Source organism: Tubulanus polymorphus, chromosome 2 (genome assembly GCF_964204645.1).
Source record: "Tubulanus polymorphus chromosome 2, tnTubPoly1.2, whole genome shotgun sequence".
Taxonomy (NCBI): Eukaryota; Metazoa; Nemertea; class Palaeonemertea; order Tubulaniformes; family Tubulanidae; genus Tubulanus; species Tubulanus polymorphus.
This window is the reverse complement of record NC_134026.1, coordinates 24,784,251-24,806,200: the sequence shown is the minus strand read 5'-3', so window position 1 is coordinate 24,806,200 and position 21,950 is coordinate 24,784,251. Positions and strand designations below refer to the sequence as shown.

At 36.8% G+C, this 21,950-nt stretch overlaps 7 protein-coding genes across 7 annotated transcripts; all 7 read left to right on the top strand.

Moving 5' to 3' along the window:
* Positions 1 to 1,219: 1,219 nt before the first annotated feature.
* LOC141899081 (sialin-like) lies at positions 1,220 to 3,525 on the top strand. The gene is made up of 9 exons (XM_074785235.1): positions 1,220 to 1,277; positions 1,348 to 1,565; positions 1,648 to 1,767; positions 1,988 to 2,075; positions 2,158 to 2,384; positions 2,469 to 2,618; positions 2,705 to 2,837; positions 2,925 to 3,166; positions 3,249 to 3,525. Exons 1-9 carry the CDS (start codon positions 1,220 to 1,222, stop codon positions 3,513 to 3,515), a joined length of 1,503 nt encoding a protein of 500 aa, XP_074641336.1. The 3' UTR covers positions 3,516 to 3,525.
* A 533-nt stretch (positions 3,526 to 4,058) lies between these two features.
* LOC141899080 (sodium-dependent phosphate transport protein 3-like) lies at positions 4,059 to 5,901 on the top strand. The gene is made up of 4 exons (XM_074785234.1): positions 4,059 to 4,080; positions 4,450 to 4,667; positions 5,175 to 5,289; positions 5,648 to 5,901. Exons 1-4 carry the CDS (start codon positions 4,059 to 4,061, stop codon positions 5,899 to 5,901), a joined length of 609 nt encoding a protein of 202 aa, XP_074641335.1.
* Positions 5,902 to 8,073: 2,172 nt separating this feature from the next.
* Positions 8,074 to 9,696, top strand: LOC141899079 (vesicular glutamate transporter 1-like). The gene is made up of 6 exons (XM_074785233.1): positions 8,074 to 8,095; positions 8,519 to 8,718; positions 8,826 to 8,913; positions 8,989 to 9,215; positions 9,300 to 9,452; positions 9,553 to 9,696. Exons 1-6 carry the CDS (start codon positions 8,074 to 8,076, stop codon positions 9,694 to 9,696), a joined length of 834 nt encoding a protein of 277 aa, XP_074641334.1.
* A 1,699-nt stretch (positions 9,697 to 11,395) lies between these two features.
* Positions 11,396 to 13,948, top strand: LOC141899944 (sialin-like). The gene is made up of 9 exons (XM_074786584.1): positions 11,396 to 11,491; positions 11,573 to 11,793; positions 11,965 to 12,198; positions 12,284 to 12,371; positions 12,443 to 12,669; positions 12,742 to 12,894; positions 12,975 to 13,107; positions 13,195 to 13,436; positions 13,567 to 13,948. Exons 1-9 carry the CDS (start codon positions 11,470 to 11,472, stop codon positions 13,771 to 13,773), a joined length of 1,527 nt encoding a protein of 508 aa, XP_074642685.1. The 5' UTR covers positions 11,396 to 11,469; the 3' UTR covers positions 13,774 to 13,948.
* Positions 13,949 to 14,224: 276 nt separating this feature from the next.
* Positions 14,225 to 15,450, top strand: LOC141899078 (sialin-like). The gene is made up of 5 exons (XM_074785231.1): positions 14,225 to 14,374; positions 14,459 to 14,692; positions 14,799 to 14,928; positions 14,982 to 15,187; positions 15,271 to 15,450. Exons 1-5 carry the CDS (start codon positions 14,225 to 14,227, stop codon positions 15,448 to 15,450), a joined length of 900 nt encoding a protein of 299 aa, XP_074641332.1.
* A 1,624-nt stretch (positions 15,451 to 17,074) lies between these two features.
* Positions 17,075 to 18,362, top strand: LOC141899077 (sialin-like). The gene is made up of 4 exons (XM_074785230.1): positions 17,075 to 17,096; positions 17,448 to 17,665; positions 17,931 to 18,164; positions 18,252 to 18,362. Exons 1-4 carry the CDS (start codon positions 17,075 to 17,077, stop codon positions 18,360 to 18,362), a joined length of 585 nt encoding a protein of 194 aa, XP_074641331.1.
* Positions 18,363 to 18,979: 617 nt separating this feature from the next.
* On the top strand, positions 18,980 to 20,066 carry LOC141899076 (sialin-like). Its single transcript, XM_074785229.1, has 3 exons — positions 18,980 to 19,088; positions 19,215 to 19,420; positions 19,860 to 20,066. Exons 1-3 carry the CDS (start codon positions 18,980 to 18,982, stop codon positions 20,064 to 20,066), a joined length of 522 nt encoding a protein of 173 aa, XP_074641330.1.
* Positions 20,067 to 21,950: the final 1,884 nt, after the last annotated feature.

Here is a 21,950-nt window from a genome sequence, read left to right as displayed (position 1 = left end):
AAAGGACGAATTATTTTCGAATCAATCCAATTATGGTACGGTATATTAAATAGTCTTCTGACAAAATAAACTCAATGTTGAAAAATCCTAACAATTGTTAATTAACTAGAAATCCTATTACTTAGACATACTTCGTGTGGTTTATAGCCCATTCGTCAATCTAAAATGATATGTGAAATAAACAAATAATATGTAAGATAAGAAATGCATCACTACACACAGTGCGGTGATAGGGTACTGACACATCTATAAATGAGTTTATTTTGCGAACTGAAAGCTAGGTTTGGCAGGGCTGTCAAAGTGAGAGGTTTGGTTGGGTGGGCCGGTCAGAATGAGGGGTTTGGCAGGGCGGTCAGTGAGTACAAACAAAAGTAGACTTTGTTCTTCCTTTGTTCTTCCGAAAGGTTGTGGTTGGGAAAGATAATTTGACGACCCAAATTTCAAGTTTGATTCTATTAAAAACATCTCATGTTATTTAATTCAATCATCATGATTTCCCCGTTAAAAAAGATAACAGTCGGAACAAATAACTTGGTAGATTGACGCTGGGGTTCATATTGTGTTAATAAAATATTTGAAAATCAAGTCGGCAATAAAACTTCAGTCCCCACAATCAACTCATTTCTTATTTTTAGTGATTCATTTCGTATTTTATTTTTACTCCTTATTTCACATATCCCTTTTGACTGATGAAGGGTGGTAGTTGAACCCACCCGAACCAAATATTTCTATATTTCAATAAACCTTTAGTCAATTTACAATTATTTTTTTCCGTTTTATAACTACATGACGGATATTGCGATTGAAGTGATTCATTGAAGTAACATTCATTACTCCTAAGGATTAAATTCTCACTAAGAACGCATAATATCTGAAACACGCGCGAGTACAAATGACACAAAAACGTAAAAAACATGTTCTGTGAAATAAGGACCACATACTTCTTAGTTCGTCAAATACCAAAATATGACTGTATGCATTCTACGACAAAATACATGATCGTTTATACATAGATAGTTAAAATAAAGTAATCGTCTTTTAAAATGGAACTCTCCCAAAGGAGGTCACTGAGAGAAAAGAAGTAGCCGGGTTAAATGGTAAATAATCAAAGTCCCTCGAACCTGTTCCATAAGGATAGAATGAATACATGTCATTTGGACGAAGAACGATAAAAAACGCTAAAACCCAATCGCATATATATAACCTCTATGTTGAAATAATGTCGGAACTAACAAACAACAACAAAAAGGTTCCTGGCTGTGAGATACCTAAAGACGGTAAGATACCTTTATGTCGATTATATACACTATGGTTTAATTAACTAGGTTATTCTAATTCAATTTCCAGTACCATGGTTAGGCTCTTCACGAGTTGGTCTCGCAATCATCGTATTTTTCGGTTTTTTCAACTTGTACGCCATGCGAGTGAACATCAGTGTTGCTATCGTTTGTATGGTTGACCAAACAGCTCTGAGAGCTCTTTCTTTTGACAATGGCACAGAGTCTGTCGATGAAGGGTTCAATTGCTCTTCTGATTTGAGTTTTGGACCAAAAGCAGTTTACGGAGTAAGTTTACTAGTCCAAGAATTACAAGAAGCTAATTGTACTAGGGACGATAGATCGTTAAGTTTCCAAAATTTCTTTCTAGGAAGGAGCTTTCGTTTGGAGCAAACAAATGCAAGGATTTGTGTTGAGTTCTTTTTTCTGGGGTTACGTGGTCACACAGTTTCCTGGTGGAGTTATTGCCACGAAGTGCGGTGGTAAGATGGTATTTTGTGCATGCATGATTATAGCCGCCATAGGAACTCTGATTTGCCCAGTTGTTTCTGGCATCAGTCCAATTTTCCTGATTTTCATCAGAATTGTCATCGGTCTTGGAGAGGTAGGAAATCGGAAACTAGTCTTGGGCTTAGTTTCGTCTTTTATTCGATTTCAAAGTTTTGAGATGCCAAAAACATCATTTCGTGTCTCATTGTATCATTCAACAGGGCGTCGCATTTCCAGCTGTCAATACTATGTGGGCAGCTTGGTCACCACCTTTGGAAAGAAGCAAGTTGACATCGAGCTCTTATGCAGGTAGTATTTTCTTAATTGAAATTAAATGAATAACGATTGTCGTAATACCCGTTCTCAAGATGATAGGTCCTATTTCCACAAGGGATGCAGATAGGGACTGTGGCAGCTTTAGGCGTGTCTGGTGTACTGTGTCAATATTTGGGCTGGCCTTCAATATTCTACATCTCTGGTGGTGCTTGTTTGATTTGGTGTCTATGCTGGCTCATCTATGCACATGATACACCTGAGGAACATCCCAGAATATCAGCTGCAGAGAAGAAATATATACAGGATTCTCTAACCGGGCAGATGGCTCATCAAAAGCATATGGTAGATCATCAAGCACATTAAAGTCACTTGTAAATGTAAAACAAAAGTGTAGTTTTTTGAATATAATGTTCCTTTTTTTAACAGAAACTACAGGTACCTTGGTGCGAAATAGCTAAATCGCCTCGCGTTTGGGCGCTTATAATTGCTCATTTTACAATGACGTGGACTTACTATACCTTTCTGACGAATATTCCCTCCTACATCAATGATGTACTCAAGCTGGATATCAAAGCAGTAGGCATACAAATACTTTAATGATGTGAACCAAATCAATCTTGTCAATTTTCGATGTAATGAAACATTGAATTGAACAATTTCAGAATGGCTTATTCTCAGCAATCATGTATTTGATGATGTGGATATTCATTACATTAACGGGAATCGTATCAGATGTATTACGCAGAAATAAAATCTTCTCTACAACTGCTGTGCGTAAGATCATGTTTTCTGTAGGTAAGAAACTCTCTTTTAATATTGAATCTTATCCGCACCGTAGCTTTTTATGGATCCAGTTCGTAATGATTCTTTCATCATTTTCAGGAATGGTTTTGCCTTCAGCACTTGTAGTCGCATTAGGTTTCATAGATTGTACCCGACCAATTCTAGCATTGTCCTTACTGACGGCTGGAGTAGCGACTATAGGTTGTGCCGTCAGTGTCATTCTATGTAATCATGTGGATATTGCACCGAGATACGCTGGAATTCTGTTCGGTATTACGAACACATTTGCTACGTGTTCTGGTTTCCTTGCTCCCGCAGTTGTCGGAGCAGTAACAAAAAAAGTCAGTATCACAAGCATTTAGGATCTCTTTATTCCTATAAGTTTTTGATTATCTGTCGAATACACTGCTTTATACATTACAGCAAACGCGAGAAGAATGGCAAATTGTATTTTACATTTGTGCCGCAGTAAGTTCGTTTGGAGCTTTGTTGTACCTGATAATCGGGAGCGGTGATATCCAATCGTGGGCAATAGTCGGGGAACCAGTCGGAGAAGATATAGATCTAGATGACGCTAAAGATACTGAAAAAACTAGTGTTGTTACACCAGTTGAAATAGATGTGGGTGAAATAGATCTTCAGCAATCCCCAGCAGCTGATCGATATCAAGAGGCTTCAACTGACCTTTAAATGAAAAGAAGTTGTATTCTAGGAACTGAAATTGACAGTATGATATACTGAATATATGTTTTTGTAAGAAAAAAATTATAATATTTCTGAAATCATTTTTCGGCTTGAAAAGTATTGTTCGGACATTCTGATATTATATGAAGAAAAAAACCTCAACCGGCTGTGCCCGGAATATATGATATGATGAGCAATCCTATTTGGATACATACGTTTAAGTAACATGGATCGACCCACATTCTGGAATTACTGGAATTAATTACGTAGCATTATTACGTTTAATCGTTTGTCCGATTAAGAGCGGATAAACGAAATATCTGATGTTGAAATTTCTAAATATTGCCTCATATATAGATGTGAAAATCTTGTTAATACGTCCATGCCATATGCATGATTTACGTACGATGGAAAATTATTAGGGATCTTCTGCTTAATGCTTTATGTATATATAAATATATATATATATATATATTTAAATGAAAATCTGTTACGTATCAAATTGAAAACACTGCAAAGTCACAAGTGGTATATTCAGTATTAAACGATATGGCTGATCGAGGCGAGAGTGGTACGTACAAATTTCTCAAAACCTGGTATCAAAACACATATAGCTGCGATCACACAGATACGAATTTGCCCGGGTCAAGCTGGCCCGCATCAGACCCGAGTCAAAGACACGTGCCTAATTATAAAGCACAATATGTTTTTCAATCAAAGGGTTTTTTGTATTATATTCTTATCTTCATATTATCATAATTCACGAACGAGGCATAACTAAACTTTCAATAACACACTTGTGACGTATTCAATTTTCCTAACGAATAAAAAACCGGTGATTGAAAACCGAAGAGATGAATTGAAGTCATAATTAATTGAAACGATTTCTACGAGATCTTGGAAAATATATCTACGGTTGTATGTATATTTTGTATACTAGATAAGTGCATCGGATCATCCCGCTTGGCTCTGGCTTTCGTGGTATCATTTGGATTTTTTTCAATGGCTGCTGTAAGAGCTACTATAAGCATAGCAATAGTCTGTATGGTTAACCATACTGCGGTTAAACAGTTATCGGAAGGACATTGGATAGTGTACGACGAGGACACGGTAAAATGCTCCTCAAATTTAAGTTTTGGTCACAAATCCAATTATCAGGTATGTATAGCACACAGTCCTCTAAAGTTTGTTTGTTTATTTGGTTCCAGTTTTTGTATAACACGAAACATTTCATTCCAAAATGTGAAGACGCAGGAATTCACTGATCTGATGAAAAAATATAATAAGATATAAATCTAAGTTTGATTTCGGTATCTTAGTAATAATAATGATAATAAACTTTATAGTCAAAGAAATATTTCGTATATGACAAATAATCTTGATACATACATAATACACAGATGTCGGAAAACAAAGCATCTAAATACTAGAAATGATAAGCAAGAGGGAGATCGAAACTATAAATCGACTGACTCACGCTTAATTCTGACTCTTAGAAGAAAAAAATTTGGATAAGTTTGGCAAATTGTTATTATTTGTTTATGCATACAACTCAAATCAAATTTGATTTGAGTTCTATGGTTTATGCCAAAAGGCTGTATTGAGTAAGAACGATCCTACAAAATTGTCTAGAATTGCTGTTTGCACGACTTCTTCTTAATTCAGGAAGGAAGTTTCATTTGGTTGAAAGAAACGCAAGGTTTGATACTAAGTTCGATATATTGGGGTAATGTAGTGACCTCTTTACCGGCGGGTATGATCGCTTCAAAGTATGGAGGACGTATTGTGTTCGGAACTACTACTGCAGTATCGGCTGTTGCCACATTGCTGATTCCAATTGCGTCAACAGTTAGTCCTTATTTTGTCATTGTACTTCGATTTATCATCGGTCTTTGTCAGGTAGATTTTACAGACAGATTTAATTAACCTAGCCATTGCTCGCGAAATAATGATGAAATTTGCGTTTTGAATTATGTTCCTTTTTTAGGGTTTTGCTTTTCCCACAGGAGCTGCGTTATGGGCGGCATGGGCTCCACCTCTAGAGAGAACTAGACTGGCTATCTTCTCTTTCGCTGGTACGTACACATTATAGAATGATGTTAAAATAAGAATTTCTATCAGATTATCTTGAGTTTCAGGTAATCAAATGGGAAGCGTAGTGACTCAGATGGTTTCTGGGATTTTATGTGCATATTTGGGATGGCCGTCAATTTTCTACATATTTGGCGGAATATCGTGTGTTTGTTGTATATGCTGGTTTATTATCGCTTACGATTCCCCGGAAGAACATCCCAGAATGTCAGCAGCCGAGAAGAAATATATACAGGATTCTCTAGCCGGACAGATGGAAAAGAAGAATGAATTAGTAAGTCTACAATACCGGTGGCTGTGAAAAACATTCCACAATTATCTTGAGCTAACCATTCCTTGTAGAAATTAGGAGATGTTCCTTGGTCAGAGGTTGTCAAGTCTGGTCCTGTGTGGGCCTTAACTATCGGATACTTTTGTATCGGTTGGTTAAACTTGACATTTCTATTGTCGGTGCCATCCTATATAAATGATGTCCTTAAACTCGACGTAAAAACGGTAAGTGTCACCTCAAGAAAGGGATAAGCTGTGATTCCCTTTGATAATTCTTAGCTTTTGAATATTTTTTTCAGAATGGAGTATTTTCATCATTATCGATGGCTATGATGTGGCTATTTCTAATTCTATCCGGGTTTTTGTCTGATTATCTCATTATGAAATTTCCATCAAAGATCACGTGGGTACGGAAAGTTTTTTACTGTGTTGGTGAGTTATTCTTAAAACGTGTTTATTCTTTTTTTAAGTAAATCGTGATCAAATTCTTACTCTTTGACTGGGATACTGTTTATTTTCAGGTATGACTTTTTCCGCCATCCTGATCTTTATTTTAGGATTCTTAGATTGCTCACATGTGGTCGCGGCGTTAATTCTTCTCATCACTGGTCTCGCTATGTTAGGATGTTCATTCAGTGTGACTTATACTAACGCAATCGACATAGCACCAAAATATGCCGGTTTATTGATAGGTATTGCATCAACCTTATTTTCAGTGGCAGGTGTACTTGGAACAACTCTCGTTGGAATCATAACTAAAAATGTGAGTTGAAGATACCTTATCTGGTAAGTTGTTAATTCCCAGTGACGAAAAGTAGATAAATCATTATAAGTACAGTGGAAGCTGCACCTAAAACGGTACAGTTGGGACCTTCATTTTTTGCCGAGTTAAGCGATTTTATTAAGCGATAAAATTGATGGATATAAATCAGTGTGATTACTCCCAAGATTTACGCCAATGAGGGTAGGCATTCTGCAATACCATACGCGAGTAACATGCCTAGTATGAATCACCTACAGAGATTGAGATTGATAGTGCTTAATCATTGGCCGAGAGCCGTTACGATTTACCGGTTTAGACGGTAAATGAATGAAAATGAAGTAAAAATTTTACCGGACTAGGGCGAGATGGATTACCGATAAGAGTCATGCCGGTCTAGGCGAAATATATGTATTAAAATGGAAATCTTATGTTACTTTTACCTAATTGACGAATTACCGGATAAGTCCGGCACCGGTTTACCAGAGACTGCTGTAGATCATAGACGTATCTTTCTTAAAATATTCACAGCAAACAAGGGCTGAGTGGCAAATATTTTTCTACATTTGTACTGGAATTGGACTATTCGGTGCTTTGTTATACGTAGTCTTTGGAAGTGGGGAAGTCCAGGAGTGGGCGAAGAATGATGAGTATGATGACATCGTATTTGACACCAGAGATTCAATGACGAACGCAGTTGAAAATGAAAATCTGGCTTATAACAGAGACAATGATTGAAAATAACTCATCTAAATTGTTTACTCCCTGTTGTTTGATTGAAGTATGATACAAGATTTGACAATAAATAAATCATCATAGATCAAAAACGTGCTCCTCTTTAAATATTTGCATCAAACAAAAGCTGAGTGGCAGACATTTTTCTACATTTATACTGGAATTAGACTATTTGAAGCGGCGGAGTCCAAGCGTGACCGAGGAATGATGAGTCTAACGACATTGCATGCAACACCAGAGCATCAACGACGAATCAAGTGGAAAATGACTGGCTTATAACAGGCAATGATTGATTGAACATTGATGGACTGATGGGTGTCATTGGGATTCGTTCATACCATAGTAAATCAGGGAACTTATTTTGATGATTAATTTACATAAAAAAACTTATACCTTGTTTCCCCTACCTGGTGAGCTTGCAAAGTTGACCTGGTCGCTCGCCCATCCACCCTTTACATTACTTTTTAGAATCATGAAAAGGCTATCCATAACAGACCCGGCAGGTATAGAAATGAACCGATTACAAATTTTATTGCGGTGGTTTCTATATATAATTACCGCGGTTGGTAATGATCTAGTTATAATTTTCATGCTGAAAAATATTCTAAACGTATTAGTTGGTATTCAATATATATGTTAATTTGTCTTTGCGTCATGTGTTTTCGTCGCCTATGTATTATACGATGTTCATATATCGTGGATTGAAACATGGTTTATCAAACTCAAGATGGTAAGTATATAATACACCACATACATCGTATTTCGAATAACAATCGATATGAGATATCTAGCATTCGAGGGTTTTGGTCCATCATCTCCTAGGTAAATTGATTGGCTCGTTACGTTTGACTCTGGCATTCGTGGCTTCTTTCGGATTTTTTTCTATGGCTGCTGTAAGAAGTACCATAAGCGTAGCGATAGTTTGCATGGTGAACCAGACAGCCGTTAAAGAGTTTACAGAGGGCAATTGGTCTTTCAATTACGAAGATGTAAAGTGTTCTTCAAATTTGAGTTTCGAACATAAATCCAACTATGAGGTACAGGAAATATTTTAAGTCAATCGCAAAGAAGAATAGTACATTTCAACGAATATATCCAAATTTCAATATCTAAAATCAGGAAGGAAATCTCATTTGGTCGAAAGAAATTCAAGGTTTGATACTTAGCTCGGTATATTGGGGTTATCTAATTACTTCCGTGCCGGCTGGAGTAATCGTCACTAAGTATGGAGGGTGCATCATATTCGGAACCACTACTGCAGTATCAGCTGTTGCTACATTGTTGATTCCCATTGCGACAACAGTTAGTCCCTATCTTGTCATCGCACTTCAAGTGATCATTGGTCTATGTCAGGTAATGTGATTTGGTTAAATTGAATAAGTCAGAATTTCTCTCCTTCAGCTTGGATTTTGTCATTGTAATGAATTTATAGATGTTTGGAATGAAAATTTCTATTTTAGGGTGTTGCATATCCTGCAGGGTTTTCTTTGTGGGCATCCTGGGCCCCACCTTCAGAAAGAAGTAGACTAACTACAATATCATTTGCAGGTAGTAATCATATGTTTTATATGGCCCAATGATAAGTGGAATAGTCATCTAATACACCGAGTGATCTGAATTCAGGTGTGCAAATTGGATCTGTAGCGACTCTACTGGTCTCTGGATTATTTTGTGAATACTTCGGATGGCCGTCGATTTTCTACACTTTCGGTGGATTGTCATGTGTTTGGTGTGTATGCTGGTATATTATCGCCTATGATTCACCGGAAGAACATCCCCGAATATCAGCAGGAGAGAAAAAACACATTCAGGATTCTCAATCAGGACAAATAGAAAAAACGAATAAATTAGTACGTTTTCAAAGACCATGCTAAGATTTGATACGCTTCACTTAATCTTAACGAACTTAAAATGGTATCAGATGTTTCTTGTAGAACTTAGAAGATGTTCCTTGGTATAGAATACTCACGTCTCGTCCTGTTTGGGGTTTGCACATAGCAAAATTTTGTTTCGTTTGGTTGAACAACACGTTTCTGATGACAGGTCCATCCTACATCAATGAAGTCTTTAAGCTCGATATTAAGACGGTGAGCAAAACATTTAGTTCCTCCTAAAAGTAAACCAACACCTGATTCTTCAATCACTCAATGATCATTTGATAACCTACGATTTATCTTTCATACATAGAATGGAGCATTTTCAGCATTTTGCAATGGCATGATGTGGCTCGTCCTAGTAATTTCGGGGATTTCAGCGGATTTTCTGATCAAACGATTTCCCGATAAGATAACAGTCATACGGAAAACATATTTTTCAACTGGTGAGAAGTAGAACACAATATATTTCATCCATACCCAAATGAAAGGCATATACTTATACTAAGGAAATAAGTTTCGTTTTAGGTATGGCGTTAACGTCCCTTTTGCTGTTAATTTTGGGATCTTTCGATTGTTCTGACGTCGGTTTGGCTTTATTTTCTCTTTTGACTGGAATGGCGAGTTTGGGTGGCCCTTGTGGCGTAGCTTCTTGTAACGAAGTTGATATAGCTCCAAAATACGCTGGTTTGTTGGTGGGTTGCGCGGTAACATTTGCATCAGTTGCAGGTGTAATTGGACCGGCAACCGCTGGAGTCATTACAAAACACGTGAGTGTGAAGTGATGTTTATCGTCATCAGGATTATTAAATAATTATCTACACGAGTTTAAGATATAACACCAGTTTATATTTTCAGCAATCAAGAGTGGAATGGCAAATATTTTTCTACATATGCTCAGGAATTGGACTGTTTGGTGCTTCAGCTTACATAATACTAGGAAGCGGCGAAATCCAATCATGGGCTAGATATAACGATTATGAAGTCTTAGCAGACTAGAATCTACGTACTAAGCCCGAATATCGTTGAAAACCACGGCCTGACCGAAAATGCAGTAAAGACAATTTACAATTGAAACCTATGTTAATCACTCGTCATTATTCATCGTATTCATCTGTTAGAGCGTTACGTTGTCTTTTTAGTTGAATGCATATGATAATACATGTAAATATTCACTTCTATTAATTCATATAACTTCTGTAACTTCAGCTAATCAAATACACGAATATTAGAGATTCGCTTATGTTCAGTCAAACGAAATTGATTGTGTCGGTAGATTATGGTATCTCAGTCAACTACACTTACAAGGAATGAAAATGCAATGAAGGCTTCACCATGGACTCTTAGAGTCCATTGTTTCACAGAACAAAAAGTGAACAAAGTCATTCCACCATTTTGTTCTTGCCCTCAGCACTTGTCACATACGTTTCATCAAACAACTTATAGCATTATCCTTGTGTCGTCAGTGTCATTCTATGTAATCATGTGGATATCGTACCGAAATACGCTGGAATTCTGATCGGTATCACGAAAACATTTGCTACGTGTTCCTTCACAAAAAATGTCAGTAGATCGAAGGAGTGCATCTTTTTGTATTTTAGTGATCCATAATCGGCGAAAAAAAATGGTTGCAAAAGAAACTTAAAAAGTTTATGTTGCTACACTTTTCTATAGATTATCCGAAACAAGAAACAGTTCGTTTGTTTTAGCTCAACCAAAACGGATTTGTAGAGAAATTTGCCTGGTTTTTCTTGATTTGTGTTCTGGCGGCGTGCCCTTCATTTGCATGTTATACGTATGAGGAATTTTACATTTTGGCCCGAATCTTATATAATATTCAACTAGATAATACGTAAATACCAATAACAAAAAAGCGATTATTTTGTGAAATACATATTAGATAAAATATTCTATAATCAGCCACCATTACCATGTAGCCCCTCATATACCTCAAACCTCAAACGTGAGCTTTTGCTCTTCATAGGCTATTCATATCAATCAACTCGTTCTAGTGTACACTCTGTATAGCAATTCCGATATCTTGCCATGCCAGCCATTAATGTCCTATTTAGACAATAGATTTTCAGAGAACTTGCATGACATGGTTTTTTTTCAATCAAAAGGTCTTTTGTATTACATACATATATATCTATGAAGTTCACGAACGAGTTGTAACTAGGTCTCAAATAGTACACAGCCAAGTATCGAATTTTTCTATCGAAAAGAAAACATGGTGAATGAAAACCCTGGCTGTGAGTTAAAAGATTATGATGAAAATTCAAAACTATTTCCGGGATATTCCTGATAGATTCACTTATATATTTATGTATTAGATAAATGGATCGGATCATGCCGCTTGGCGCTGGCACTCGCGGTATCTTTCGGATTTTTTTCACTGGCTGCTGTAAGAGCTACCATAAGCGTAGCAATAGTCTGTGCGGTTAACCATACTGCAGTTAAACAGTTATCGGAAGGAAATTGGACTGTGCATGATGATGAAGACACCGTAAAATGTTCCTCAAATTTGAGTTTCGGTTACAAATCCAATTATCAGGTTTGCAGAACTTATATACTAAATTGCTAACTCACTTTTGTGTAAATGTATTCCAAAAAATGAAAATGTCACTGATGGGAAGCCAGTCACTGATTCGAAAAATGTCGGTGAAAAAGCCTGCAAAATTTCATGGTAGAATTGTAGTTTGCATGAATTTTCTCATCAATTCAGGAAGGAAGCTTCATTTGGTTGAAAGAAACGCAAGGTCTAATACTGAGTTCGATATATTGGGGTTATGTAGTGACCTCTTTACCGGCGGGTATAATCGCTTCGAAGTATGGAGGTCGTATCCCATTCGGAACCACTACTGCAGTATCAGCTGTTGCTACATTGTTGATTCCAATCGCGTCAACAGTTAGTCCTTATCTTGTCATCGCACTTCGATTTATCATCGGTCTTTGTCAGGTAGATCTTACCAAAAAATTTTACCTTCGCCTTTTTTCGCAAAATAATGATAAAATTTACGTTTTTGATTATGTTCCTATTTCAGGGTTTTGCATTTCCCACAGGAACTGCGTTATGGGCGGCGTGGGCTCCACCTCTAGAGAGAACTAGACTGGCTATCATTTCTTTCGCTGGTACGTGCAAATTTGAAGACGTTTTTTTTACAATCAAGAATTTTTATATTTCGAGACTTCTGGAGTTTCAGGTAACCAAATGGGAAGCGTAGTGACCCAGATGGTTTCCGGAGTTTTATGTGCATATTTCGGATGGCCATCAATTTTCTACGTATTTGGTGGAATATCATGTGTTTGTTGTATATGCTGGTTTATCATCGTTTATGATTCCCCTGAGAAACATCCCCGAATTTCAGCAGCAGAGAAAAAATATATACAGGATTCTCTAGCCGGACAGATGGAAAAGAAGAATGAATTAGTAAGTCTAAAATACTGGTGGCTGTGAAAAACATTCCACAATTATCTTTAATGAGCTGCATATTCCTTGTAGATATTTAGAGATGTCCCTTGGTCTAAGGCAGTTAAGACTGGTGCTGTGTGGGCCATATTTATTGGATTCTTTAGTTTAGGTTGGTTAACCTTAACATTTCTGTTGTCGGTGCCATCTTATATAAACGATGTCCTTAAGCTTGATATAAAATCTGTAAGTGTCACATCTTGAAAGATCGGCATTTGCTTGATTTCCTATGATGATTTTTAGATTCTAACGTTTTCATTTTTCAGAATGGAGTATTTTCATCATTAACGATTGCTATGATGTGGCTATTTCTAATTCTATCCGGGTTTATATCTGATTATCTCATTAGGAAATTTCCGTTAAAGATCACGTGGGTACGGAAAGTGTTTTACTGTGTTGGTGGGTTTTTTTCTAAATCGTGTCATTCCATTCTAGTAAATCTAAACACATAATTATCCTTTGACCAAGTTTGTCGTTCATTTTCAGGTATGACTTTTTCCGCCATCCTGATCTTTATTTTGGGATTCTTAGATTGCTCACATGTGGTCGCGGCGTTAATTCTTCTCATCACTGGTCTCGCTATGTTAGGATGTTCATACAGCGTGACTTATTCTTGCACAATCGACATAGCCCCAAAATATGCCGGTTTATTGATGGGTATTGCATCAACCTTATTTTCGCTGGCAGGTGTACTTGGATCCGTTATTGTTGGAATCATAACTAAAAACGTAAGTTGAAAATACCTCGTCTTGTATATTGTTTATTCCCGGTGTGTTTGGTTGAAGGCAATATAATACATGATTTGACAATAAATAAATCATTATAGATCATGGACGTACCTTTTTTGAATATTTACAGCAAACAAGAGCTGAGTGGCAGGTATTTTTCTACACTTGTACTGGAATTGGATTATTTGGTGCATTAATATATCTAATCTTTGGAAGTGGGGAAGTCCAGGCGTGGGCGAAATATGATAAGTCTGACGATATAGCGTGCGAAATCAGAGCATCAACGACGGATGTATTTGGCAATGAAAATGTGGCTTATAACAAAGACACTGATTGATAGAACACTGATGGACTGATGGACTGATGGATGTCATTGGACTCATTTAAACCGTAATAAATCAGGGGACTTATATTTTTGATGATTATTTATTTATTGTAATACGTGTATTTACATATTTTCTATACAGAATTACTACGGGAAAATAAATCTTCTTAACTTGTTATATGTTTTTGTGCTGAAAAAGTATCAGTCGGTATTCAATATGTTAATTGATCTGTGCGCCATGTGCTTTTTTGCGTGTGTATATGATGTCCATGCATCGTGAACTGAAACATGGTTTATCAAACTCAAGGTGGTAAGTATATTATACCACATACATTGTATTTGAACAACATATCGATATGGGATATTCAGCCATCATTCGAAGGTTTTGGTCCATTATCTAGGTACATTGATTGGCTCGTTACGTTTGGCTCTGGCATTCGTAGCTTCTTTCGGATTTTTTTCTATGGCTGCTGTAAGAACTACTCTTAGTGTGGCTATAGTTTGTATGGTGAATCAGACAGCTGTGAAAGATTTAACAGAGCGGAATTTGTTCAATGATGAAGATGTAAAGTGTTCATCAAATTTGAGTTTTGGCCATAACTCCAAATATGAGGTACAGCCAAAAATATAAAACGCAATCGCAAAGAACATTTTTACATTCCAAAGAATACATTCAACTTTCAATATCTAAAATCAGGAAGGAAATCTCATTTGGTCGAAAGAAATTCAAGGTTTGATACTTAGCTCGGTATATTGGGGTTATCTAATTACTTCCGTGCCGGCTGGAGTAATCGTCACAAAGTATGGAGGGCGCATTATATTTGGAACCACTACTGCAGTATCAGCTGTTGCTACATTGTTGATTCCAATCGCGTCAACAGTCAGTCCTTATCTTGTCATCGCACTTCGAGTAATTATTGGTCTATGTCAGGTAATGTAAATTGGTTTAGTTTAATAACTCAAATATCTCTCCTCCATTGGGTTTTGTCACTGTAACGAATTTTATTAATGTTTAGAATGAACATATTCTATTTCAGGGTGTTGCATATCCTGCAGGGTTTTCTTTGTGGGCATCCTGGGCCCCACCTTCAGAAAGAAGTAGACTAACTATTATGTCATTTGCAGGTGTAGTCATCATAAGTTCTATGTCCCAAAATATGTATAACAGTATCCTAATATATCGAGAGATCTGAATTCAGGTGTGCAAATTGGATCTGTAGCGACTCTACTGGTCTCTGGATTATTTTGTGATTACTTCGGATGGCCGTCGATTTTCTACACTTTCGGTGGATTGTCATGTGTTTGGTGTGTATGCTGGTTTATCATCGCCTATGATTCACCGGAAGAACATCCCCGAATATCAGCAGCAGAGAAAAAACATATTCAGGATTCTCTTTCCGGGCAAATAGAAAAAACGAATAAATTAGTACGTTTTCAAAGACCATAGTTGCTAAGATTTGATACGCTTAATCTTAACGAACTTAAAATGGTATCAGATGTTTCTTGTAGAAATTAGAAGATGTTCCTTGGTATAGAATACTCACGTCTCGTCCTGTTTGGGGTTTGCACATCGGAAAATTTTGTTTCGCTTGGTTAAACAAAACGTTTCTCATGATAGCTCCATCCTACATCAATGAAGTTCTTAAACTCGATATTAAGTCGGTGAGCAAAATATTTAGTTCCTCCTAAAAGTAAACCAACACCTGATTCTTCAATCACTAAATGATCATTTGAAAACCTACGATTTATCTTCCATGTAGAATGGAGCATTTTCAGCATTTTGCAATGGCATGATGTGGCTCGTCCTTGTACTTTCGGGGATTTCAGCGGATTTTCTGATCAAAAGATTTCCCGATAAGATAACAGTCATACGGAAAACATATTTTTCAACTGGTGAGAAGTTTAATATATTCATATATGTAATATATCCTTTTACTAAAAATGAAAAGCATATACTTATACTAGGGAAATGTTTCCTTTTAGGTATGGCGTTAACATCTCTTTTCCTGTTAATTTTGGGATTTTTCGATTGTTCTGATGTCGGTTTGGCTTTATTTTCCCTTGTGGCTGGAATGGCGAGTTTGGGTGGCCCTTGTGGTGTAGCTTTCTGTAACGAAGTTGATATAGCCCCAAAATACGCTGGTTTGTTGGTGGGTTGCGCGGTAACATTTGCATCCGTTGCGGGTGTAATTGGACCGGCAATCGCTGGAGTCATTACAAAACACGTAAGTAAAGTCAAGTTAATTGTCATCACGATTATTGACAAATTATCTACACAAGTTTGTTTATCACTCTCGAGTTAAAATTTTCAGCAAACAAGAGCGGAGTGGCAAATATTTTTCTACATATGCACAGGAATTGGACTGTTTGGTGCGTTAATTTACTTAATACTAGGACGTGGCGAAGTCCAATCATGGGCTAGATATAATGATTATGAAGACTTAGCAGAGCAGAATCTACCAAACCCAAATATTGATGAAAATCACGGCCTGACTGAAAATGCAGTAAAGACTTTACACAATTGAAGCCGATATCAATCATTCGTCATTATTCATCGTATTCATCAATCTGAGTGTCCGGTGGTCGATTTTGTGGTTTGGTTAATAATACATATGATAATACGTGTAAATGTTCATTCTCTGTTACTTCTGCAAATTCTACATATCTAGAGGCGCGAACATAAGAGATTCGCTAATGTTCAGACAAACAAAATTGATTGTGTCGGTAAACCAATTCTAGCACTGTCTTTTACTGGCGGCTGGAGTAGCGACTATAGATTGTGCTGTCAGTGTCATTCTATGTAATTATGTGGATATTGCGATACGCTGGAATTCCGTTCGGTATCAGGAACACATTTGCTGCGTGATCTGGACCCCTTGCTCCCGCAGTTGTCGGAGCAATAACAAACTATTTCAGTATCCCTCAACATGATCTCCTTATTCTGAATAATTATGATCGAAGAAATCCTATTCTAATACATACGTTTAAGTAACATAGCGCAACGCGCATTTCATGTAATGGAATTACGGGAATCACTTAGTACGTATTATGTTAAGTCAAATCGATTGTCCTAGTGACAACAACGGCTAAACGAAATATCTGACGTTGAAATGTTCAAATATTGCCTTATCTATGGACGTATAAACTAAAGCTCTACATTGTAAACTCTATTTAATACATCCATGCGATATGCATTATTGGCCCTGAAAATTAATTAGGGATCTTACGTGATATGCTTTATTCAAATGAAAACCTGTTACGTTTCAAATTAAAACACTGCAAATTCACAACTGTATACTCATCATTAAACAATATGGTTGATCCAGGTGAGGGTGGTAAGTACGGATTTGTAACTACTCAAAATCTCGTATCAAAACAATATACGAGCGATCACACAGCTACGAATTTGCCCGGCCGCAACAAATTTGGCCTGCCCCTTATTAGAGAGCACAATATGTTTTTTTTTCAATCAGAATGTCTTTATCTTATAATATTATCAGATTCACGAGACGTAACAAAGCCTTTTAATGAAATTCTGTGACGTATTAAATTTTCTAATCGAATAAAAAAGCGACAAATGCAGATCGAGCAGGTGTACTGAAGTTCTTATTAGATCAAAACAATTTCTACGATCCGCGAGATCTTGGAAAATATATCTACGGGTGTATGTGTATTTTGTAAACTAGATAAATGGATCGGATCATGCCGCTTGGCGCTGGCTTTCGTGGTGTCATTTGGACTTTTTTCAATGGCTGCTGTAAGAGCTACTATAAGCGTAGCAATAGTCTGTATGGTTAACCATACTGCTGTTAATGAGTTATCGGAAGGACATTGGATATTGCACAATGATGATAGCGTAAAATGTTCTTCAAATTTGAGTTTCGGTCACAAATCCAAATATCAGGTATGTACAGTACATAATCCTCTAAAGTTCCTATTTCGTTCTAGCTTTTGTATGACAGCAAACATTTCAATCAAAAAATGAAAATGCGGGAACTCACTGATTGAAAAAAATGGAATATCTTAGCTTGCATTTGGTATCTTAGTTTGGCGAAGTGTTGCTTTTCGATAGTACAAAATCATATGCCAATGGGCTAATCTGCATTAAGAAAGCGCGAGCCTGCAAAATCTTCAAGAATTGTAGTTTGCATGACTTCTCATTAATTCAGGAAGGAAGTTTCATTTGGTTGAAAGAAACTCAAGGTTTGATACTAAGTTCGATATTTTGGGGTTATGTAGTAATTCATTTACCGGCGGGTATAATCATCACGAAGTATGGAGGACGTATTGTATTCGGAATCACTACTGCAGTATCGGCTGTTGCCACATTGTTGATTCCAATTGCTTCTACAGTTAGTCCTTACCTTGTCATCGCACTTCGATTCATCACAGGTCTTTGCCAGGTAGATCTTACAAACAGAATTAGCTACGTTTCGCCATGCTCGCAAACTAATTAGAAAATAAGTGTTCTTTCAATGCTCCTTTTTCAGGGTTTTGCATTACCGACAGGAGTTGCGTTATGGGCGGCATGGGCTCCACCTCAAGAGAGAACTAAACTGACTATTGTTTCTTTCGCCGGTACGTACACATTATACACGTAGAACGATGCTGGATTAACAATTTTGTCTTATTTCCAAGACTTCTGGAGTTTCAGGTAACCAAGTGGGAACTGTTGTAACTCAGATGGTTTCCGGGATTTTGTGTGCATATTTGGGATGGCCGTCAATTTTCTACATATTTGGTGGAATATCGTGTGTTTGTTGTATATGCTGGTTTATTATCGCTTATGATTCACCCGAGGAACATCCCCGAATATCAGCAGCCGAGAGAAATTACATACAAGATTCTCTTGTCGGGCAGATGGATAAAACAAATAAATTAGTACGTTTGCAAATCCGCTGGCTAACAAAAATCATTACACAATTATCTTAAACTTGCTGCATATTCCTTGTAGAAATTAGGAGATGTTCCTTGGTCAAAGGTTGTCAAGTCTGGTCCTGTGTGGGCCTTAACTATCGGGTTCTTTTGTTTCGGTTGGTTAAACTTGACATTTCTGTTGTCGGTGCCATCCTATATAAATGATGTCCTTAAACTCGACATAAGATCGGTAAGTGTCACGTGATTAAAGACTGGCGTACAACTGGCGTTCAATATCCTATGTTAATTCTGAACATTAGAACATTTTCTTTTTCAGAATGGAGTATTTTCATCTTTAGCAATGGCTATGATGTGGCTATTTCTAATTCTGTCCGGTTTCATGTCTGATTATCTCATTAGGAAATATCCGTCCAGTATCACGTGGGTACGGAAAGTGTTTTACTGTGTTGGTGGGTTATTTTTGAACCGTGTTTTATTTTCTTTTTAAATAAATCTAGAACAAATTCTTAATCTTTGACTGGGATACTGTTTATTTTCAGGTATGACTTTTTCCGCCATCCTGATCTTTATTTTAGGATTCTTAGATTGCTCACATGTGGTCGTGGCGTTAATTCTTCTCATTGCTGGACTCGCTATGTTAGGATGTTCATACAGTGTTTGTTATACTAACCCTATCGATATAGCACCAAAATATGCCGGTTTATTGATGGGTATTGTATCAACCTTATTTTCGCTAGCAGGTGTACTTGGATCAGCTCTTGTTGGAATCTTAACTAAAAACGTAAGTTGAAAATACCTCGTAAGTTAAGTTGTTTATTCCCCGTGGCAAACAGCAGGCAAATCATTATAGGTACTCCGCCTAAACCGGTACAGTTGGGACCTTACCCAATTAAGCGGTTACAGGTAAAATCAATGGATGAAAATATGGATTTCCTGAACCAAACGGCAGTCTCAATAAGTGGAACATTACATTAATCTCTTAATTTCATATGATCACCATAGTGAATCGCCGAGGGTTTCCTTCTGTATATCAAATTTCAGACAAAAAATAATTCAATAGTTTTGAGTGAAACTCTGCGACCACATTTCTCAGTTTCGGTTCGTTTACGATGCGCGCGTGTATAAATGCAAACTACAGCGGCCAATGTAGGCTTGAAGTAATCAATCTGATTACTTAATCGCAGTCTACTGTAGATAATAGACGTATCTTTTTCTTGCAGCAAACAAGAGCTGAGTGGCAGATATTTTTCTACATTTGTACTGGAATCGGATTATTTGGGGCATTGATATACAAAATCCTCGGAAGTGGCGAAGTCCAGGCGTGGGCGAAGAATGATGAGTATGATGACATCGCATTTAGCATCAGAGATTCAATGACGAACGAAGCAGAAAATGAAAATGTAGCTTATAACAGAGACTCACAATGATTGATTGATCCATAATGAATGTTCGATGATTTTTTCTAAATTCTGTATTATCTAAACAAATCAAGTATTTTTCACTCAATTTCCGAAGGAGTCAGTAACAAAAGTGTATCTTCCTGTATTTTTGATGATAGATGACCAGTGAACAAAATGCTCGCAAAGAAATTAAAAACTATGCGTTGCAAAACATATGTTAATCGTTCGCCACGATTTATGTATTCAACAGTCCGAGCGTCAGGTGGTATTTTTAGTTGGTATGATAATACATATGATAATACATTTAAATAATATTTCTATTAACTCACGTGAATTCTGCTGCAGCTTCAACAAATCAAATACACGAGTATTAGAGATTCGCTAATGTTCAGACAAACGAAATTGTTTGTGTCGGTAGATAATGTCTGTCTACTAATCTCTGTCAGCTACTACATAAAAGGAATACAGGTTCCACAGAGCAAAAATGGAAAATATCTGCAAAAAATGATTTATGTAGAATAAATTCCCATTGCTCCAGTGCTCCAGGTGCTTGTTTTATTGACTAGGCATTAAGTTAAACTTGTATGACACTCGATGGGCTCGAAACGATAACTACACCAGATCTCTGTTACGATGCAAATCATACCATATCAAGCCCTTATACAGTGTACAGGCGCCATGTTCTTGGGTACCCGCTGCATCCACATGGTTGAACTTTCTCCCTATTTTTCCAATTCATTTTCTTCTATTTCGTCCATATCTATGGATTGGATAAGGATAGATTTTTTTAGATTTAAATTTATTGCTCCAGAAAATTGTACATTTTTTGCGAGCACAGGATACATACAAAATAAACAGTTTGCAGTTATACAATAACAGTTGCTAGTCATACAATAACTAGTTATATTTACAATTGAAAAGTTATTTTGAAAAGTTCGTGTATACCAGGAACAGCGATGAGGTGAGGCTAGATGAGGCTATGTGCCTTTTTTATAAAAACTGCAAGATTCCTTAGGACGTTTGGGTTTTCTGACGTAAAAAGGTTCATAAATTTTCTTATATTAGGAAACGTTACTATTTGTTGCGGTATGTACCGACTTCTTAAACTTTCGAAAAAAGTACACTCCATTATAAAATGGTATTCGTCGCCGATTTGCCCTAGGTTACATTTGGTACAAAGTCGTTCATTTCGGGGGATATTTTCATATCTTCTTGTTTCAATCGGTAGATTATGATTAGAGCAACGAAACCGTATTACATTTGTCCTGAGGTCAAATGGTAGTGCTAATGAACATACTTCCCGCCCCCAATTCGGCTTAATAATTCTATAGGTATCTAGTTTTGTTGAAGCTGCGATAGTCTGGTGCCATTTCTGTTTGAATTGATCTTGTAAACATAATTCAACAGTTTCTGATAAATACCGGATATTCGGGAAAGATTGTTCGTACCAAATGTAACCTAGACCACAGTTTTCTAAGATAGACTGAATACAAGTGATCCATTTACTGGTCTTACCATTTACATGATTTTTTATTAGGATACGATACATTTTACTAGAATGAGTGTTGCTCTCTGTGATCAGATGTCCCCAAAACTTAACCATTCTGACTTTTATTTGTATTTCAAAAGGAAAACGACCTAATTCTCCATAAACCATAGCATTTGGAGTTGCACGTTTCAATTTCAATAAGTATTTGCAGAACATTAGGTGTATTTTCTCGATTGCATCTAAGTTCGAGAAACCCCATATTTCACTACCAAAGGTAAGGATCGATCCCACCATTGCATCAAAAATTTTAAATGCAATGTCTATAGTTAGGGAGTATTGCTGTACTTTTTTAAGAACAAAAAATAGTGCTTTTTTTGCTTGGTCACAGATATCTTTTTTGCATTTAGCGAAATTTCCAGTAT

Excerpts from the sequence above, each read along its gene's own strand:
- LOC141899081 (XM_074785235.1), top strand. The coding sequence starts at position 1,220 with ATGTCGGAACTAACAAACAACAACAAAAAGGTTCCTGGCTGTGAGATA. Across the intron at positions 2,619-2,704 it reads TCAAGCTGGATATCAAAGCA|AATGGCTTATTCTCAGCAAT; the intron begins GTAGGCATACAA and ends GAACAATTTCAG. Across the intron at positions 3,167-3,248 it reads TCGGAGCAGTAACAAAAAAA|CAAACGCGAGAAGAATGGCA; the intron begins GTCAGTATCACA and ends TATACATTACAG.
- LOC141899080 (XM_074785234.1), top strand. The coding sequence starts at position 4,059 with ATGGCTGATCGAGGCGAGAGTG. Across the intron at positions 4,081-4,449 it reads GGCTGATCGAGGCGAGAGTG|ATAAGTGCATCGGATCATCC; the intron begins GTACGTACAAAT and ends TTTGTATACTAG. Across the intron at positions 5,290-5,647 it reads CGCTTCAAAGTATGGAGGAC|GTAATCAAATGGGAAGCGTA; the intron begins GTATTGTGTTCG and ends CTTGAGTTTCAG.
- LOC141899079 (XM_074785233.1), top strand. The coding sequence starts at position 8,074 with ATGGTTTATCAAACTCAAGATG. Across the intron at positions 8,719-8,825 it reads TGATCATTGGTCTATGTCAG|GGTGTTGCATATCCTGCAGG; the intron begins GTAATGTGATTT and ends TTTCTATTTTAG. Across the intron at positions 8,914-8,988 it reads AACTACAATATCATTTGCAG|GTGTGCAAATTGGATCTGTA; the intron begins GTAGTAATCATA and ends ATCTGAATTCAG.
- LOC141899944 (XM_074786584.1), top strand. The coding sequence starts at position 11,470 with ATGGTGAATGAAAACCCTGGCT. Across the intron at positions 12,670-12,741 it reads TGGAAAAGAAGAATGAATTA|ATATTTAGAGATGTCCCTTG; the intron begins GTAAGTCTAAAA and ends TATTCCTTGTAG. Across the intron at positions 12,895-12,974 it reads TTAAGCTTGATATAAAATCT|AATGGAGTATTTTCATCATT; the intron begins GTAAGTGTCACA and ends TTCATTTTTCAG.
- LOC141899078 (XM_074785231.1), top strand. The coding sequence starts at position 14,225 with ATGGCTGCTGTAAGAACTACTCTTAGTGTGGCTATAGTTTGTATGGTG. Across the intron at positions 14,375-14,458 it reads GCCATAACTCCAAATATGAG|GAAGGAAATCTCATTTGGTC; the intron begins GTACAGCCAAAA and ends ATCTAAAATCAG. Across the intron at positions 14,929-14,981 it reads GTCCCAAAATATGTATAACA|CGACTCTACTGGTCTCTGGA; the intron begins GTATCCTAATAT and ends TTGGATCTGTAG.
- LOC141899077 (XM_074785230.1), top strand. The coding sequence starts at position 17,075 with ATGGTTGATCCAGGTGAGGGTG. Across the intron at positions 17,097-17,447 it reads GGTTGATCCAGGTGAGGGTG|ATAAATGGATCGGATCATGC; the intron begins GTAAGTACGGAT and ends TTTGTAAACTAG. Across the intron at positions 18,165-18,251 it reads TCATCACAGGTCTTTGCCAG|GGTTTTGCATTACCGACAGG; the intron begins GTAGATCTTACA and ends CTCCTTTTTCAG.
- LOC141899076 (XM_074785229.1), top strand. The coding sequence starts at position 18,980 with ATGGCTATGATGTGGCTATTTCTAATTCTGTCCGGTTTCATGTCTGAT. Across the intron at positions 19,089-19,214 it reads GAAAGTGTTTTACTGTGTTG|GATTCTTAGATTGCTCACAT; the intron begins GTGGGTTATTTT and ends TCTTTATTTTAG. Across the intron at positions 19,421-19,859 it reads TTGGAATCTTAACTAAAAAC|CAAACAAGAGCTGAGTGGCA; the intron begins GTAAGTTGAAAA and ends TTTTTCTTGCAG.